Source organism: Perca flavescens, chromosome 12 (assembly GCF_004354835.1).
Source record: "Perca flavescens isolate YP-PL-M2 chromosome 12, PFLA_1.0, whole genome shotgun sequence".
NCBI classification, from domain to species: domain Eukaryota; kingdom Metazoa; phylum Chordata; class Actinopteri; order Perciformes; family Percidae; genus Perca; species Perca flavescens.
In genome coordinates, this window is record NC_041342.1 from 19,254,675 (window position 1) to 19,272,526 (window position 17,852).

Below are 17,852 nucleotides of genomic sequence, written 5' to 3' on the forward strand. Positions count from 1 at the left end.
CGACGCACACAGTGGGTGGCAAAGTACAATTAAGTACTGGGGAAGAGATTTATGATTGCTGCGTGACAGACTGATGCAGACACCTTGCACGCAGTAGCACCCTGTTGGTCGGTGGCACCCCAGGCAGATCATGCCATCTGTCTTCCTCTTCCCTGTTCTTGTGCCAAGGACATTTTGGCAGCTGCCAGACTGACACACATAACACTGAGTCCACTAGTCAATGATAGTAACGCCACAAGAAATGTGTATTCGAGTCAATCCTAAAAATACTTTAATTCTAGCACAGGAGAAGAAATGGACCTTTTCCTCTGCAGGAATTTCACGAGCCGTAACCTGGAGCTTCTAATAACCTTAACTTTTACTATCCTGTAAGACTTTGGTTTGAGGTTCAACCTTGGGTTTCCACTGTTTGGAACATTTTTCATAAATGTCAATAAAAAAACAATGCTTCAGGTAGCTGTATCTTTTATACTTGCAAAAAGATATGTACTAAACATACATATCACAGCAACCCCAACGTTACTGTAAAATGTCAGGTATTTTGAATCAGAACACCACCTGTATATATAAATACACTTCTACACAGTTGACATTTAAGAGTCATTAATTGCATTCAATTAGAGGTGTTCCGATACAATTTTTTTCTTTCCGGATACCGATTCCGATACCTAAACTTGTGCATCAGCCGATACTGAGTACCGATCCGATTCCAATGCATTAAAATATATACTGTATATCTATTTATTTTTTAACAACTGTATACCACTAACCATGTATGGATGTGATATGATTGCTATCATATCAAAATAAGTAAATACATCTAGAAATAAATAACAATTCCAAAAAACTGTGCATCCACAATTTAGTAAAATAAAAGAAAAAGACATTTAAAATTTTAAATAGTAAAGTAACAGTATAAACCGTAGCCACACTTAAATTGGCAACATTAGTGCCACTCCTCAAAACTGAAGCTTCCATACTGTACACATCGCCATTTCACTGGTGGGATTTTCCAGTGTAAATTATTGTGAAATTGTGGACATTTTTAGCTCTGAGTAACATTACACTCCTTTTATCACTGACACAGCGCTGTGGAGATAGGTCTGACAATACGAGAATACACTCTGTTACACTCTCTGCAAACAGACAAAACCGGAAATGAATTCTTCGCTGCTTCAAAACAGTAGCTGCCAGTGCAACTTTCTGTGTAGGCTACTATTTTTTGAGTGACAATAGGGCTGGGCGATACGGAGAAAATTAAATATCATGATATTTTTGACCCAATACCTCGATATTGCGGTAGTATTGTAGGGTTGGTGCTTTCGCAAAATGTTTATATATAATCATCAGTAACGTGGATTTAATGACTACGTGGGTAAAGGCAAATAATAGAACAGCTAGAACAGTCTGGTAAGTTCACAAAATGACATAATTTTACTGTAATGCAGCTCGCAAAAACCAGGAAAGACAACACTTGTCATATTACAATATAACAACACAAGACGATGTCTAGTATCACAATATTGATATAATATTGATATATTGCCCAGCCCTAAGTGACAAAGAAGAATTAATTTCCAGTTTGGCCTATTAATGAGCTCGCGAAGCGCTAACATTAGCAAACGGCTGTTTTATCCCAGTAAAACTACTAAAGTATAGTAGTTGATTTTCTTTGGGGCTAAGATGGGTTCATCTCGCCGATACCAGCATTTTAGGCAGTATCGGAGGCTTTCCCGATACTGGCATCGGTATTAGAACAACTCTACATTCAATGTCTCTGCGAATAGATTTAGTGCCACCTCCTGAAAAGTGCTGAAATTTAGGTTCAGGAACTTACAGTACAGTGGAAACTAAAGCAGAACCAGTGATAATAGCTACACATTAAGTTACAGGTTGTACAGACTGATTCCAAATTGAATAGACCGTTAAAATATATCAAGGGGATGTCACTAAAGAACCAGTGAACAATACAAATCTCTATCTTACTGGTGGCGTTGGTGCGAACATAGATGATCTCACTCTTGGCTCCGTGGACCTGGTGCTCATCAGAGGCAGAGAGCTGGGTTTTCACCATAATGGCGTACTGCGTCCAGGGCTTCAGTGGTAGGATGAGATGACCTGGTTCTAACTGCTCTTTGTCCCCCTCTGTGGCTCGACGAGGAGGGTCTACGTCAGCAATCACCCAGCTGTTGGAGCCGCAGGCGTCCTGCCCGTCAAACTCGGTTACATTCTGAAAAGGTCTGTTGTTGGGGAAAACAATAACGGTATACGAAAGAAACAATTGTTATATGTAGGCCTAAATTGTATTCCAGTTCAGAAAGGATATTGAGTTTCAGCTTGATGTTTTGTTACAGCAATTTATCATTGTATTTATCTGACCAGTCAGTAAAGGGAACACATCACTGAGGTCAGAGAGACCCTCAAAATGATGCTGATTCAAAGGGAGGATATTTTCCTGATTGCAGTACTTTGTAGGTATTATTCTTAAAAAAAAAAAGTGGCAGCCCTGCAAAGTACTGCAATTAGTACTGCAGGTTCAAACAAATGAGAGCTAACAAGTAATCTCTTCAAATTAATTCAAATGCAACCCATATAACCAAATTGTGAAATACATTGCAGGATTGATGTTTAGTTCATTTGTGGTGCCTCACTGAAGCCAACAAGTTACTTCAAATTTGTTGTCATAGTCACGGTACTGCAGGCAGGTGCTTTTTGGAAATGCACAAATGTGCATATATATATATATATACATGGTTGGGTACCGAAACCCGGTGCTAATACGGCACCGGTGCCTAAACGACCGGTATCTACCGGACCGAATTGTAAGGCAGATTTTGGCGCCTCATTTTGGTGCCAATTAAATGCCTGAAACAAACGTTAGAGGCAACAGGAGCATCGCTGCACGTGACGCTAGTCAACACTTCACTTTACAGTAGGTAACGTTAGCCTACCGTTAGCAGCTGGATTAAACCAGGTTAAAATGCTACCAGCTAAACGGTGTAAAGCATGACTGTATTTCACTGTAGAGGATTCCAATAGCGGGACATTAGTGTGTGCAGCTGCCGTTGTCAGAAAACAACACAGACAGGTGCGTTCACTTCAAACTAGTAAGCCTCATGGTGCATTCAAAGTTATTGAAAAATACCCTATTCCCTATTCCCCTATTCTTTTCAGGCACCAGCACCGTTTTAAAAGTATCATTTTAGCACCGGTATCGGAAAAAACCCAAACGATACCCAACCCTATATATATATATATATATACAATATGCACATATATATGTATGTCTACACATCGCTTTCTTATATATAAAGTAATTATGCAGCTGAAAACAATATTTGCCTGGCAGAGATCCAAGTCTGATTGTTAATGATGGCTGAAGATTTACTTACGCTTCTTTGTAGAGCACCATGAAGCCCAGCAGGTCTCTGAAGTCTGGAGGCCAGAAGGGTTCCCACTTGACCATTATTTTATCGCTCATGGTTCGAATCAGGGTAAACTTCAACACATGGTTCTCACCTTAGAAAAGACATTAATCAGTTAAAAGCAAGAAACAGCAGGAAAAATTGATAAAGTAAAGGGAGAAATTATCTACATTTTTCCATCTGTGTTATAGAGAGATAATAGTCACATCTAATTTACTGCCTCTCTCTTAGGTCAGGCTAATAAAGGAAACGTATCAAAACATGAAAGAGAGATTATCCCCTTAATCTATGTAGAAGTACAGTGAACTCATTCATTCATTCAAACCTTTATTTAACCAGGAAAAAACTCCTTGAGATTACAAATCTCTTTTACAAGAGGTTCCTGCACCCCGTCTCTTAACTTGAATCAAGCATGTAGTTTACGATGGAAAGTACAAAAACACCTATGTCACTGTGTTACCATGTTAACAGTTATTGGTGCTTTGCTTTGCTCTTTTGGTTGGTCCTATTTAATCATTAAAAGGTATAGTATGCCGGAAGACATTTGCAAACAGCGGGACAGGAAATGACCATCATAACAATAACTATGACTATGTTTGCATCTGTACCAGGGCGGACTCTGGTGTTTTCTGTTGCCATAGTAACTCCTGCAACAACTGACATGTCTTCAGAGCAGAGGTTCTTACATGAGGCCTGGTCTCCATTGGTCTTGGAGGCGATGTCGTTCTTGACTTGCCGCTCTTTGGTCCCAGTCACTTCCTCCATCTTGCGGATCTCAGACATGCAGAGTTTGGAGTTGTAGTGGAAAAACATGCGTCCCTGCAGGATGGTCAGCTTGTGTTTGGACCAATCCCAGAGCTGCCGCAGGTTCTGGTTGTCCAGGGCATAGAATGAGTAATTCCTGGAAAAGAACACACAAGATTGCAATGAAACATATTATCATGAAACATATCACATTTAGCTGAGGATATTATTAAAAAGTAACAACAGAAAAGTATTTCAGCACGGTTAGGCTACAATTTGCATCGTATGCCTATCCTTTGCCATTTCTACTGTAAGTTTAGCCCATTGTGCTTGTCTGAATGAAGCCTCATATATGATTTGGGAACGTTTAATCAAAAACAGTTACCACATAAAGACATTTTGAAAAGGTCAGTCCTTCCGCTTTTAACTCATAATTACAGGAGGAGGCTCAGACATGGCGAGGATGAGATGAGGCTCAGAGGACGGAGTCTTACCCGATTTCCTGTTCCTCTCCACGAATAACACGGAGTTTGCGGAAAAAAGAGAGGGATACGAGGGCGTAGGAACGTCGCACTGTCAGGTAGCCAGTGATCTCCTCCAGCTGGCCCAGACTGGCCTCCAGTTCAGCTGCTATGTTGTCTACAGAAAACCAAAAGACACAAGCCTTGAAGTGACTTCTGATTCTACAGCATACTTATTACAAGCTCCCAGGCAGCTGTTCTTTGGCAACAAACGGTTCTCTGCGGTTTTCAAATTTTTTTAACGGTTTTCTTTTATTTGCAAAATATTAATAATAAATTTCCCCTATTTAGATGGTTTAAAAAAAAAAAAAGTTAATTGTAATTTTCTAGGCGGTCCCGGACCTTATTTTTTTCCGACTGTATATTCTGCAGAGGTGCCAGACTTTGGTGGTGCGACTTCTATTGAAGTTAATGGAGCGGGCATGGCAACTGTAACTTCTTATCAGTGTTGTTTCACCTTTGACTGAAAAAGTCCTTACGCAAAATAAAATAAACACATTATGTGATGTTGAAGGATGTTTTTGATTTAAATGTGCATGTTTGTTTTTCTTGTTATTGGTCTCTAAACAGATCATGTCTCTGTCCAACAGCTGCATATAGCTCAACTCAAGCCCCTGTTTGATCCAAGATAGCGGCTACACCATGATGCATGACCAAACACGGCAGGTCCAGCACATAAATCATGACAACGAGAGGCAGTAACGTAACATTTGCTATCATCAAAATTGCATCTCCCTCCCAGTCTGTTTCTTTTACACCTTCACAAGGATTATTTCTTACTAACATGGTTTTATCTCCAAATGAATGTCTTGCTGGCTAACATTAGCTAAACAAAGTGCAAATGCTAACTTAGTTCATAGATGAACAAAGTAACAAGTAACAGTAAGTGATAGAGGTCCAGATTTATGGAGGCATATGAAATTTGGCAATTAGCATCGCCTCCTGACAATAATAGGAAACATTATTGAGAGAGCTGGCTGGTTAGCCCTCCTGAGTAACAAAGATGCTCTATTACAATCAAATATTTTGTGTTGTTCTGTTCTATACTGTAACCTAATTCCATAAAATAAACCACAGACACTCACTTCCTCCCCGCAGGTTGATGACCAGGCTCCCGTTGAGAACTGTGCAGCCTCTCAAAGCCTGGGCAGCAGTGACTGAGTCCACAGTTTTTAAACCCATACATACCTTGGGACACAGCCCTGCACAGGGAGTGCAGTTGAGCCTATAGAACAAAAGGGAAAAAACACTGATTAGAAACAAATTTCAAGAAAATGTGTGCATGATAACAATGTGTGTTGGTGCTACAAATTACAACTTGAAGATGTGTTTGAAGTCATTTTCCACCTTTTTTTTTTAGGATTCTTCAACAAAGAAATACTAGAACCTTAAAACTCAGCCATGTTGCTGGTTAAGATAGAGTTAGAGGTACCATTAGTTTTTTTTCGCTTACTTTGGTGGCTATGGTCTTTTGTGTAACTGTTTAACTTTAAAGTATAGTGCGTAATTATTTTATATGAATGAACGTCTGTTACATTCAAGCCATTGCCAAATGAGTTGATACAAAGCTAAGTAAGCTTATCGGCTCCACAAAATTCTTTGTATTTGTCATGGCTATGTTTACAAAATGGTGTAGTCCGGCGACTTTTGCGCGCAACAACTCGAGTGATGCGCTGAAAGAGAACAACAGCAGCGTTCAGCTTCAGAGACAAAGAGGACTGCTGCAACAGGTGAAGGCATGGCTGAAAATCTTGAAGAAGCGCACACAAAATGTTTTAGTTGGTGATTGTAGTGCTAAGAAAAGTCCTCACGTTCAGCAGGACTAAACAATGACAGCTAAACAATAAGCTGAAATACGCTAAAACGCTGCGTAGAGCTGAGAACTACAGTCTGCTCGGGTGAAGTCTCTGTATATTCATAACGACTACTACTACAACAACAATTTTCACAAACAAATAGTAGTAAAATATTGATTATAGCTGCTTTAAATAGCCACACTGTATGCATAACAAAAACACTGAAAATGAAGCTTTATTCAACTTTTGTTTTGAATTAACTGAAAATGAGCTGACCCCAACCCTTCACCTTGGCAACAGAGTTAAACAACCTGGCTTACATAATGTTTTTATAACAAGTCTCTTCTCATAACAGATATATGACCATGGCTTTGTGTGTCAACCATATTAACCTATTTCCTGAAAAGCCGTCTGTACAATCCCCACACTCACAATGCGGCGAGTGCAAACTTTGATGAGTTAAAACCCAAAGTACACCGCAACCTCTGCATCTTCTCAGATTCACACAGCATCGGCTCATAACTCTCCTGATTTATCTTGACCTTTTCCCCTCTCTAGTGCTACATCTGCACAGCCTATAGACTCATAACGCCTTGGAGTACACCGCTTATCCACCAAGCACTTTCATTTCCACAGCTTAGCTCAAAGCCAGCGACGGGAGAGAGATGCCAAAGAGAAGACATGAGCCATAAGGGAGCAGAAAGGGAGTCAAAGTCAAAAGGCTAAGAAATGAGCATGACAAGGTTCACCACAGGTCAACAGTAGTCCAAAGGGTTGGATGAGCTTGTTGTTCACCCGGCAGGTTGTGATCAAATCTGCACACTGTGAGGCTGCTTTTAATAAAAAAAAAAAGCATAATTCCAAAGAATTGGGGGGGGCGCAGGTGTAGTGTCGAACCAACATTAGCCTGTCATGCACCGATGTCTTTTTGGCTAATTTGAGCAAAGCTTTTTACTAAACTATGAAAACTTCATTTTAACTACCAATGCAATGGTACAGTATTATTTAACTTAACGTTACTTCTACAGGCTTGTGCAGTTTTGATGTTGAGTTTTTATAAGGTGCTAGTTAGGTCTCTCTGGCTAAACACAGCTTACACTACAATAATAATTTTTTATTTATATTTTATTTCAGTAACGGATGTGATTTAAAATGTAGCGAAGTACAATACTTCCAACAAAACATACTTAATTAATAATAAAAGTACAGATTTTAAAAACTATTTTAAAAAGTAGAATTACAGAAAAAAAAAAAACTACTCAATTATAGTCACGTGAATATATTGTAATTTGTTACTTTCCACCTCTGCACTTAAGCTACACCTGTGCAATGTAGACAAAATTACATTATGAAAAATCATATAAAGATATATTATGATACTTCATATATTCAGTATGTAACAACTTTATGTTGAAATACACTGTGATATAATTACCGGTACTTTGTTTTATTAAGATTTATTTTTAATTAGTCTCTTTTTATTTGGTAATTACCACAATTTTTATTGTTAGAACTTTATGACTGCTGAAATAAAAGAACATATCTATATCACTGAGGACTAGGGGTCGACTGATAGTAGATTTTTAAAGCCCTATATAATAACGGTAGCTTGGAGCAGGAAAAAGACGATGACTGACTTAATAGCCGATATCAATTTAGCCTTTTTTTAAACCAAAGTTGTGCCACAAAATTGATCAGCTGTTCCAGATTATGATAAAACACTTGTTAAAATCTCATTCTGTTTGATTCTATTTGTATAAATAAAGTTTTTTTTTTAATAACAAACAAAACATCACAAACCTAAGATATGTATTGTGGGTTTTCAATGTCTGATGAAAAGCTGCACAGCTTTAAACATTATATTGAACTAATAATAAATCAAGTTAAAGGGAGCTTCTCAGTTCGTGATTCAAATCGTCTGAATCTGATCTGAACAGTGAAAGAAAATCAGTAGCACTCTTTTCTTAACCACAATGACCGGGGTGCAAGGCACTTCACTCCAGTGGAGCTGGATCTACTCAGAGAGTCCCACTACAAACCTCTTGGGTGTGAATGTACAGTATTTAACTGCATGAATGTAAAGCTGCAACTTGTTTGAACAGAGATTAGGTGCTTGGCAAACCCTCTGTGGATAAATAAAGGTTAAACACACATGACTTTTCCTTGTCATCATTGTTGTCAGTGACAGACTGCCTGGACTATGCTACTGCAGCTGCTTGCCAGACAGACTCTCTATCTCTTTGCAGCCAGCCAAGGGAGTCGAGGCCTAGCACCCTGGGGTACTGATAGTCTGTCCTGAATGCCTCTCTGACTCCCCTGGTGTTTAACTGCCAACCAGTCAACTAGCCAGTCATGTTGTAACAGAAGACAACAAGTCTTGAAAGATCCAGCTGTGTTTTCAACCTCTGCCACAGCAGAATGATTAGGGCTGTCTGAAGTGTCTCGCAGGCACACCCACACTAATCAACAGCCCTGTCACGGTCAATGAAGGTGTCCAAGAGGGAGGCGATAAAGGTCACTGGCAGATCAGCACGAGTACAATGCCCTTCTTTAGAGAGGAAAGTCTGTATGGATGCAGTTTACGAAGATACACGTACAATAGCTTGTAAATTACAGATGTAGTGAAAAGGGAAAAAACACTTCACATCTTGTCTATGCCTATAGCTCGCACACTGCAATGCAAACACCAGCAGTTGGTAAACGACCATCAATTTTGTGCAGCGTATGAGCCAAAAAACTGTGCCAGGCTTCCTACTGCGCTGCACCACTTTGACCTAGCTGTCTGCGGTCACACACACACACACACACACACACACACACACACACACACACACACACACACACACACACACACACACACACACACACACACACACACACACACACACACACACACACAGACAGACAGACAGACAGACACAGACACACACTAAAAAAAAAAAGTGTGTTATGAGCTCAGCAGGAGGACCTTCAGTTTATGCACTGTCACTCTGTGCTACAAACACAATGACAAGAGCTAAACCAAGGCAGGAAACTGCAAGATTTCAGAATATTTGTATTTTATTTGACATTGCATTTGTTGACTTCTTTTTCTTTTTAAATTTGGATATGTTATTGTGGTTGATATGTTCACATTTGTTCTTATTGTACAGCTAAATGACAACTTTTGTGTATGATTGTGTTCTTAGAAAAACTATTATAGACTACTTTTATTTCTTATTGCACTTCATGTTTTTTATTGTTGCCATAATATTTTTGTACCTTGTCTTGTGTATTGTTCTGTACCTGTTTTTGTATATTGTTGTAAGCACCTTATGTTCATTCGTTCATTCTTTTGTTTTACAAAAAGGACCAGGGAAACACAATTTCATTCCACTATGTACTGTACTGCACTGCACTGTACTGTATAGATGGATGAAGTCTCTTTTATCTTATTTCATAACAGCTGGAAGTCTTTTTAATTATAATCAGCTTGTAGTAAGCAAAAATGTGTTTGTAACTTGAGGCACTGTTTTTATTTTCAGCAATGTGACAGAATTAGATGGGATTTTTAGGAAAATAAAACACATATAGGAGAATCAACAAGTAACCTCTGTAAAGGCACAGAATTAAATATTGACGTGTGCGTTTGCATGCAGAATATTAAGACAGCTTCACTGATCACACATTATTCCATCAGACCACCAAGAGCCCATCAGACCGGCATGAGTGTCCACTTACGCGGAGGAGTTGATGGTGGTGTAGCCGGAGGGACACTCAGGGATGCAGGCACCATTGTGTATGACATACTCGTGGCAGTCGGGGTTCTTGCTGTGCTCCTTCTCCCGCTTGCATCTGTTGTGGAGATCCTGGCAGAAGGCGAAGGAGACGCAGCGCCAGCCTTTGTAGGTGAAGTGATTTTCAGGGCAGCGCTCAACACAACTGTCCTCGTGCTGGAGGCCGCGGCAGGCCACGCAGTGGCTGGATGAGTGGGGCTTCTGGCAGCCGCCCAGGCACTGGTCGTGGCAGCACTGGTCGTCCTTGGTGCAGGCTCGATGTTTACAATGAACAGGGCACACTGTCGGTGAGAGGGGGACAACAAAGATAGTGAAGCAACGGTGAGACAAGCTAAAGAAAAGATATGAAGTATTAAGGACTGAATGTGAGCTACAGGAAACACAAGTGTATCAGCTTTCAAAACACCTACATAGTATTTCAGTTCCCCAAGTGATACAGGTGATTTGAATCTCCAATGACAATATATCTTTATATCTCCAACTCTACAGTAATCTGAAATGGTCAGATCAGTGGGAGTTAAATTCCTCCTCACTGCACTAGCCAGCAGCCCAGAAGACCATCTGTCATTGGCCAACAAGCATGTTGAATAAAAACAGCGGGGATCAAATACTAATTCACAAAAGACAGACGCTCATCCAGGAGGCTTGGTGAAAGTGAGACAGAGGGGGATAAAATGGCATTTGAAGCAGTCAGTATTTGTTAGACACGTGCAAGACGTCTTTGCTTGGTTTCTTTTTTGTTTGTTTGAGTAGTGCTGGGCAATATGGCGATATATATCATCAAAATGATATTAAAATCATATATCATATATTTTTCTATATCGTTACCATACAATGTCGAAAAACCTGAGGCCGAACTGCGTTACAGAAATATTTACGTCTTTGCATGTTATGTTCATTTTGCACTAAAGTTAATAAAATGAGAAAATACTCGATCCAATTATTTAATTCACACAGTAGTATATAAAAAATATAAGATGGTTATTTTAAAAGGACTATTTATTTATGTTGCTTGGACTTGCTCTACTGTGATATACTGTATATTGTTATCGAGGTACAAAATGACCTATAATGGCATAGAAGATTTTGGCCATATCGTCCAGTCCTATTTTAGTTAATGTAGATGTCACTTCCTTTCTCGTGTTGTGAAAAAAAAAGAAAAAAACTTGCAGCACCCTTGGCCTGTCCTCAATGTGGCCACTTTGGAAACCACTATGATAGATATATGTAGATACAGTATATCACAACATCTGTTTAGATATGGCAAATCACACATTAAAGTTTATGGTTGATCAGTGCTGCAACAATTATTCAATTTATGAACAGACAGAAAATTAATAAACTATAATTGTGCCAATTGATTTATCATTTATCAGGCAAAAATGTTAGTCACTGGTTCCAGCTTCTGAAATGTGCAGATTTGCTGCATGTGTGTTTTATTATAAAATTGAATACTTTCGGGTTTTGCGCTGTTAGTTGGACAAAACAAGGCAGTTGGGTTCTGGAAAATTGCGATTGACGTTTCTCATTATTTTCTGTCTTTAAAAATGAAATCATTAATGGATTCATCAGAAAAATAAGAGATCAACTGATAATGAAAATATTCCTTAGTTGAAGCCCTGCAAGTGCTGTTGTTGTACAACTGTGTCAGCAATTTACGATATCCAAAAAAATCTCACATCATTATAGGGCTGCAACTAACGATTATTTTAATAATAGATTAATCTGTCGATTATTTTTTCGATTAATCGAGGAATCGCATAACGAGTAAACAGCAGCACCAGAAGAGCTACTGGAGGGACGTTACGTTCCTCACTTCAGAACCCTTCCTCCTCATCAAGGACTCAACAGGTTTACGTTTTAGGTGCTGACTCATCACCGTGGTGCGCCCGTGCCATGCTGTGTCGCTTTTGCTTATCTTGCAATTAACACTTTTTTTATTTATTTAGTGTGAAATGCTCCAATACCTTGGATGACTTGGGTCGTACTGATTTCTCTGCCTCCGCCGAGTGTTTCAGAAAAATGTTACGGGTCTCTCCGGTCTCTCTCCGTATTTCCTCTACCCCCGCTCTGCTCTTTTTTCTTTTCTTTCGCTCCGCGCTGCTCCGCTCTGCGCTCAACTCAATTATTTTTTTTTATCTCTGCGACTAGGTGGCCTAATAGTTGCGCGACACAACGAATCGATAATTAAATTCGTTGCCAACTTTTTTAGTAATCGTATTTTATCGATTTTATCGATTCGTTGTTGCAGCCCTACATCATTACAATGACAAAATATCCATGGATTGGTAAGCCCAAATCAACTAAAGTAGACAAACAAAACTAATAAACAGGCCTCTTTTAAGCAATATGACCTACACAAAATCTTTGTTGGCAAGCAGAAGAAATAACACTGATAGAAAGATACAGACAGTGTCTTGACTGTCACACAAACAAACACACACTGAAGTTCAGTGATGTTTTTGGGGGCGTAAATAAAATCAGCTAAGGACAGAGAAAAGTCTGTAGGTTGGCTGTTTGTACATACGTCTGCATGTGTGTGTTGTAAATCAGCCCGTTATATAACATTTTGACCCTCAGCATTGGCAAGTGTGTGTATGTAAGTGTTGTCTCAGTGTAGATGTGAGTGTGCAAGGATTGATGGAGGCTTCTCCGTAAATACAGCTGACTGACCTGCATGCTAAGATTAGCATGTCACATTAAGACTGTTCGACAACAGGGGAGATAATGAGTCAGGGGCAGGTTACAGGTCAGACCATAATGTTGTGAGTGTGTGTGTCTTTTACAGGTTCGAACTAATATTCAGCCACATAAACCAAACACATAAAAAGTGAATTTGAGTGCTGTACTTCCCATTACAGGAAACAATCAATCTCAATAGTCTGATCTTCTTTGCTAGCTTTCTATTTTTGAGCGGGTGTACAAAACGGCTTAGTTTAATTAGTGTCATGAGGTCAGCCCTTAAACGAACAAATGAACACAGACCCCCTGTCTTCTTACATTCACAGAGGTAAGCTCTTGAAGTTCATGAAGAATGTGTGAAAGGAGCAGCGGCAGCAACATGAGAATGGCAGTGTGAGGGGAGGAGAAGCTAAAGGGGGCATGTTGCTAGAAAAACAAATGATATAACCATCTTTTCTCTATGCCAGCCTGCTAGTCTAAATAATCTACTCTGCGGTGGGATTTACAAAGACCACTGACGATGATTTACACAAACAAACAAAAATGTCCCCTTGATATATTTTCTTTCTGTCTCTAAAGCTTATTTCAAAAGCTGTCCTTCCAACTTTTCCTCAAATGTATGTACACACATATACACAATAGCTTCTCTGACAGCTCACACTGAGTCCTGATCCTCCAGCAGGGCTCCATGTCGGAGCACAGGCCCAGCAGCAGATCCACCCTCAGCCTTAGCCAATGTGTTGGCTAGCTGTAGAAGCTAGCCATTCAAATGGCCTCTACCATCTCCAAGGAAGACATGCGCACCAGTTTAACCCTTTGTGTCCATCTCTCTTTCCTCCCCGCCAGTCAGACAGCAGCAATAGCAGCAATGGGAGGTATGCAAAAAAAAACAAACACAAGCACCATATAGTGACAGGCTGGAGCTGCTCTACTCTTTCTCCTCACTACTATGAATCGGCTACTTTTCTACAGATAGTAAGCACAAGTAGGTTCTTAAATTTGTCATGCAAATAAATCTTGTCAGAATAAAGAACACAGCGTTCCGGAAAAATATTTTTATTCAGAAGTCCTTGATGAGAGTAACCTGGTGCATTCAGTAGCAAATGGGTTCAAACTTGTGCGGAGACAATCATATTATGTCAGTATAGTGCTGATCACCTCTGTGCCTCGGGTGATCATCATGAGCATCATGTCTCATCATGTCCACAACTCATTAGCAGTTCTTACAAACTTCAAACGGCCCAGGACAGAGATGCTCTCAAGTCTCTGAGCTCGAGTCCAAGTCAAGTCTCTCGTGGTTATAATGAGTGTTGCATCACATGCTGCCTTCCATCCAGGCTGCTCAGAACACTGCAGAGCTATATATAAAGAATTCAAGGCATGTGTTATGTTATTCTGACTAATTTATATATTATCATACAGTATCAGCTTTGATTAGTTGTTTGGTAGCCTATAAAGTATAATCAGTGTAAACAGGCTATTGCAATATGACAACAAAAAAAAACACCAGGGATGCTTTACTTTCAAGTTAATAACTGTATTTTGCTTTATAACATGAACATACAGTACAGACCAAATATTGAGGTACTTAGGGTATCGGTAAAATATTGCTAAAATAATAACTAACCTATTTTTCCTTACAGAGCACAACCATGTAATGTGCACTGTGTCTACAACTAATGACAGCCTATAAACTACTGAAAGTCAACACATCCCCCCATACTCTCTAACCCAGTGTAACGTTAACTAAATAAAACTGTAGCGTTATATGATCAACAATAAACCTGTAACTGGTTTGCAGCCAACGTTAATAATTAACATGGTGGTAGCCAGCGGGACGTCAATGATTACGTAACGTTAAATCCCCCGAAAAGTTTGGCAAACAAACAAATGCTCATTCATCTTTTCATCTAGCGAACGACAGTCGGTGTTTACCTCTAGGTTGTAGCTAAAGCAAGAAGCAAGCTAGCATAAGATGGCCAATGCTGAGCTAAACATGTTTGCTAACCTATCAGGGTGCGTTTCAGGTGTCAGGTGCCAGCTGCTGGTGCGGTTGACATGTTTGTTGTCCTCTGTGGCCGGTGCTGCGTGAAGATGCGTTACGCTTTACGTAGTTAGATCATAGGTTACGCATGGAGAGGAATAAAATTCCGCTCATCAGACGTTTCCAAAAAATTAAGATTGTTTACACGTACGGAGCGCATCTAGAGTCAGAGTTGAGGCTGAAGTCTTTTGAGGATGAGTCTGAAGTCAAGTCTGTCGAGTCCCCATCTCTGGCCCAGAAGCAACTGAAAAATGTTCATCCATATCGAAATATCCATTTGAAAAATTGGTTAACTAAAATACAGTATTATATATTCTTAAATTTGTAAAGTATTCTAGACACTTTGTTGTTTGCCCAATGTCCAGACAATACCCATATACTGTATTTATGTATATTTTTGAATGATGTCTGGTAAAAATGTTGCGCCCACTTTATCGGCATTGCCTCCCTGAACAAGCTGCAAAGGCGACGTCTTCTCGCAGCAGAAACTCTGCGTAAATGTTCTCTTTGGGGATAAAGTTACCGTCAGGCCCTGTTTATATTAATTAAACCACCTGGACTTTAGTGTAGCCCAGGTCCCAGATGCGAAAGCCCCCTACTGCATTACATTCCATTATATTTTGAATTGTTACTTGCCACCAGAATTTTGTTTTTCCTTGACAAACTGTAAATAACGACGTTTTCTATGGAATGCCGTTTTATTCAATATTAAATAAATGAATAAATACATAAATACATAAAAACATGACTAAATAAATAAATATGCCTTTGAAATACATCATGAAATAAATAAATGAGGCAATAAATACATAAGTAATTAAATAAATGTAAATATTCATATATAAATGAATCAATTAGTTAAATAAATGTATTAAAAGGTTTTTCGCAGGCCTTTTTTTGCCCACGGCTCTGTTGTGAATGTGAGAGATAGCCACGCCCCCTGATTTGCATATAAGAACTGGAAAGAAATAGAGGGGGAAATCAATAAATGATGCATTAGGAAACAGAAGTCCACGGAAATAAATAAATGTTGATTTAAAAAATAAAAGTATCCTGAAATAAATAAACGTGGACTTATGAAATAAAAGTACCGTATTTTTCGGACTATAAATCGCTCCGGAATATAAGTCGCATCAGTCAAAAAATGCGTCATGAAGAGGAAAAAAACATATATAAGTCGCACCGGACTATAAGTCGCATTTATTTAGAATATAAATACAAGAGTTATTCAACTATACAATAGCACACAGAACAATACGCTGAATACGCTAGGTGTCCGGTATGTTAACGTAACACATTAACGGTTATTGAACTATACAATAGCACACAGAACAACTAGCTACCAGGGCGTGGAGCATGGATGTATTAAAAGGCGTGGAGACGTAACTGCACCGTGAACGAGCCCCTCCCTACAGCTCTGGCCGTCTTGCTTTCAGCCCACGATTAGCCGATTAGCTTTCTTTGTTTTCTTCATTGCAGTAAGAGTCACCTTTTCGCCAGTCTCCCTCATAAGTTTCTCCCTCATTTCAAACTCTCTTTCTGCTGCTCGATTACCGTTTTCGGCTGCATATTTTACTACCTGCAGTTTGTTATCTCTTTTCTTTCTCAGTTGTCTTTAGGAGGAGCGTTCTAGTTGTCACAAGCCTAGAGCGCCCTCTCGCGGCTGTAGACGGTAATGTTTTCAGTATGAATTAACATGTAAAAACATGTTAAATTATATATATTTTGATATATAAGTCGCACCTGACTATAAGTCGCAGGACCAGCCAAAGTAGGAAAAAAAGTGCGACTTATAGTCCGGAAAATACGGTACCATGAAATAAATAAAAGCAAAATCTTTTAACTAATTGATTCATTTATATATATGACTATTTACATTTTATTTAATTATTTATTGCCTCATTTATTTATTTCAAAGGCATATTTATTATTTATTCATGTATTTATTCATTTATTTAATATTGAATAAAATGGCATTCCATAGTTTTCACCATAAACTGGTGCCTAAAAATGTATCCGAATGCAGGTAATGAAGTCTTTGACGCTCAAAATTTCCTGGGGTAGGATCCCCAGATACCCCATTTAATATGCCCCCCCCCCAAAGGCCCATTCCGAGCCAGGAAAAACCCTGAATAGATAATAAAAATAACTTAGTTGCAGCCCTACTTTGCATCTTCTTTAGGTTTCAATTAGAGCTGAAATGATTATTTATTGGTAAGTCAATAGACAGAAAATGTATTGACTTCAGTTGTTTTTCAATTATAAATGCCCCCCAAAAATCTATTTATCTGGCTCCAGCTTCTCCAATGTAAGGACTTTCTGCAGTTCTCTATTTTATATCATTTTAAAATTCAATAACTTCAGATTTTGAACTGCTGGTTGGACAAAACAAAGACATTTCAAGAAGTCACCTCAGGAACTTGTGATGGGCTTTTTTTGACATTTCAATCTGCGTAGATAACAGATGATGAAAATACTTGTCAGTTGCAGCAACATAATTGTTACATGTGTTAGGTTTTTTTTTAACAGAGGCCCTAGTGGATGCAGACTTTTAGGAAAAAAAACAAGGGTTAATGTAGGTCAGTCAATTTCAGTGACTGACGTCGAGCTTCAGACATGCACTGAGTGCCACCTGAGAGAACAAGCAGGCAACCACTTTCATTAAGCCCCAAAACAAACCATTCACTGTCCAAAAGATTTGTAATGTTCACTTTGCCACCACCTGACTTGGCTGTGTCTGCTGAGTTGAAATCAATACTGGCAGTTGATCCTAAATTAGCGGTTAACTACCAGACATCATAGAGGCTTTTATAATATCAACAACAGTGACCACACTGAAAGAGATAGACTTGTTTCTTGTGTGC

The 17,852-nt window shown here is 39.1% G+C and overlaps 1 protein-coding gene across 1 annotated transcript in view; it reads right to left on the minus strand.

Annotated features, from left to right (window-relative positions):
• insra (insulin receptor a) overlaps positions 1–17,852 on the minus strand; it is a 63,332-nt gene that overhangs the window by 14,457 nt on the left and 31,023 nt on the right. Inside the window, exons 3-8 of the mRNA XM_028592252.1 lie at positions 10,207–10,543; positions 5,776–5,915; positions 4,664–4,808; positions 4,112–4,326; positions 3,393–3,519; positions 1,987–2,240 (exon numbers count right to left, since the gene is read on the minus strand). Coding sequence (XP_028448053.1) covers positions 1,987–2,240; positions 3,393–3,519; positions 4,112–4,326; positions 4,664–4,808; positions 5,776–5,915; positions 10,207–10,543 — 1,218 coding nt within the window. The remainder of the gene's footprint in view (positions 1–1,986; positions 2,241–3,392; positions 3,520–4,111; positions 4,327–4,663; positions 4,809–5,775; positions 5,916–10,206; positions 10,544–17,852) is intronic.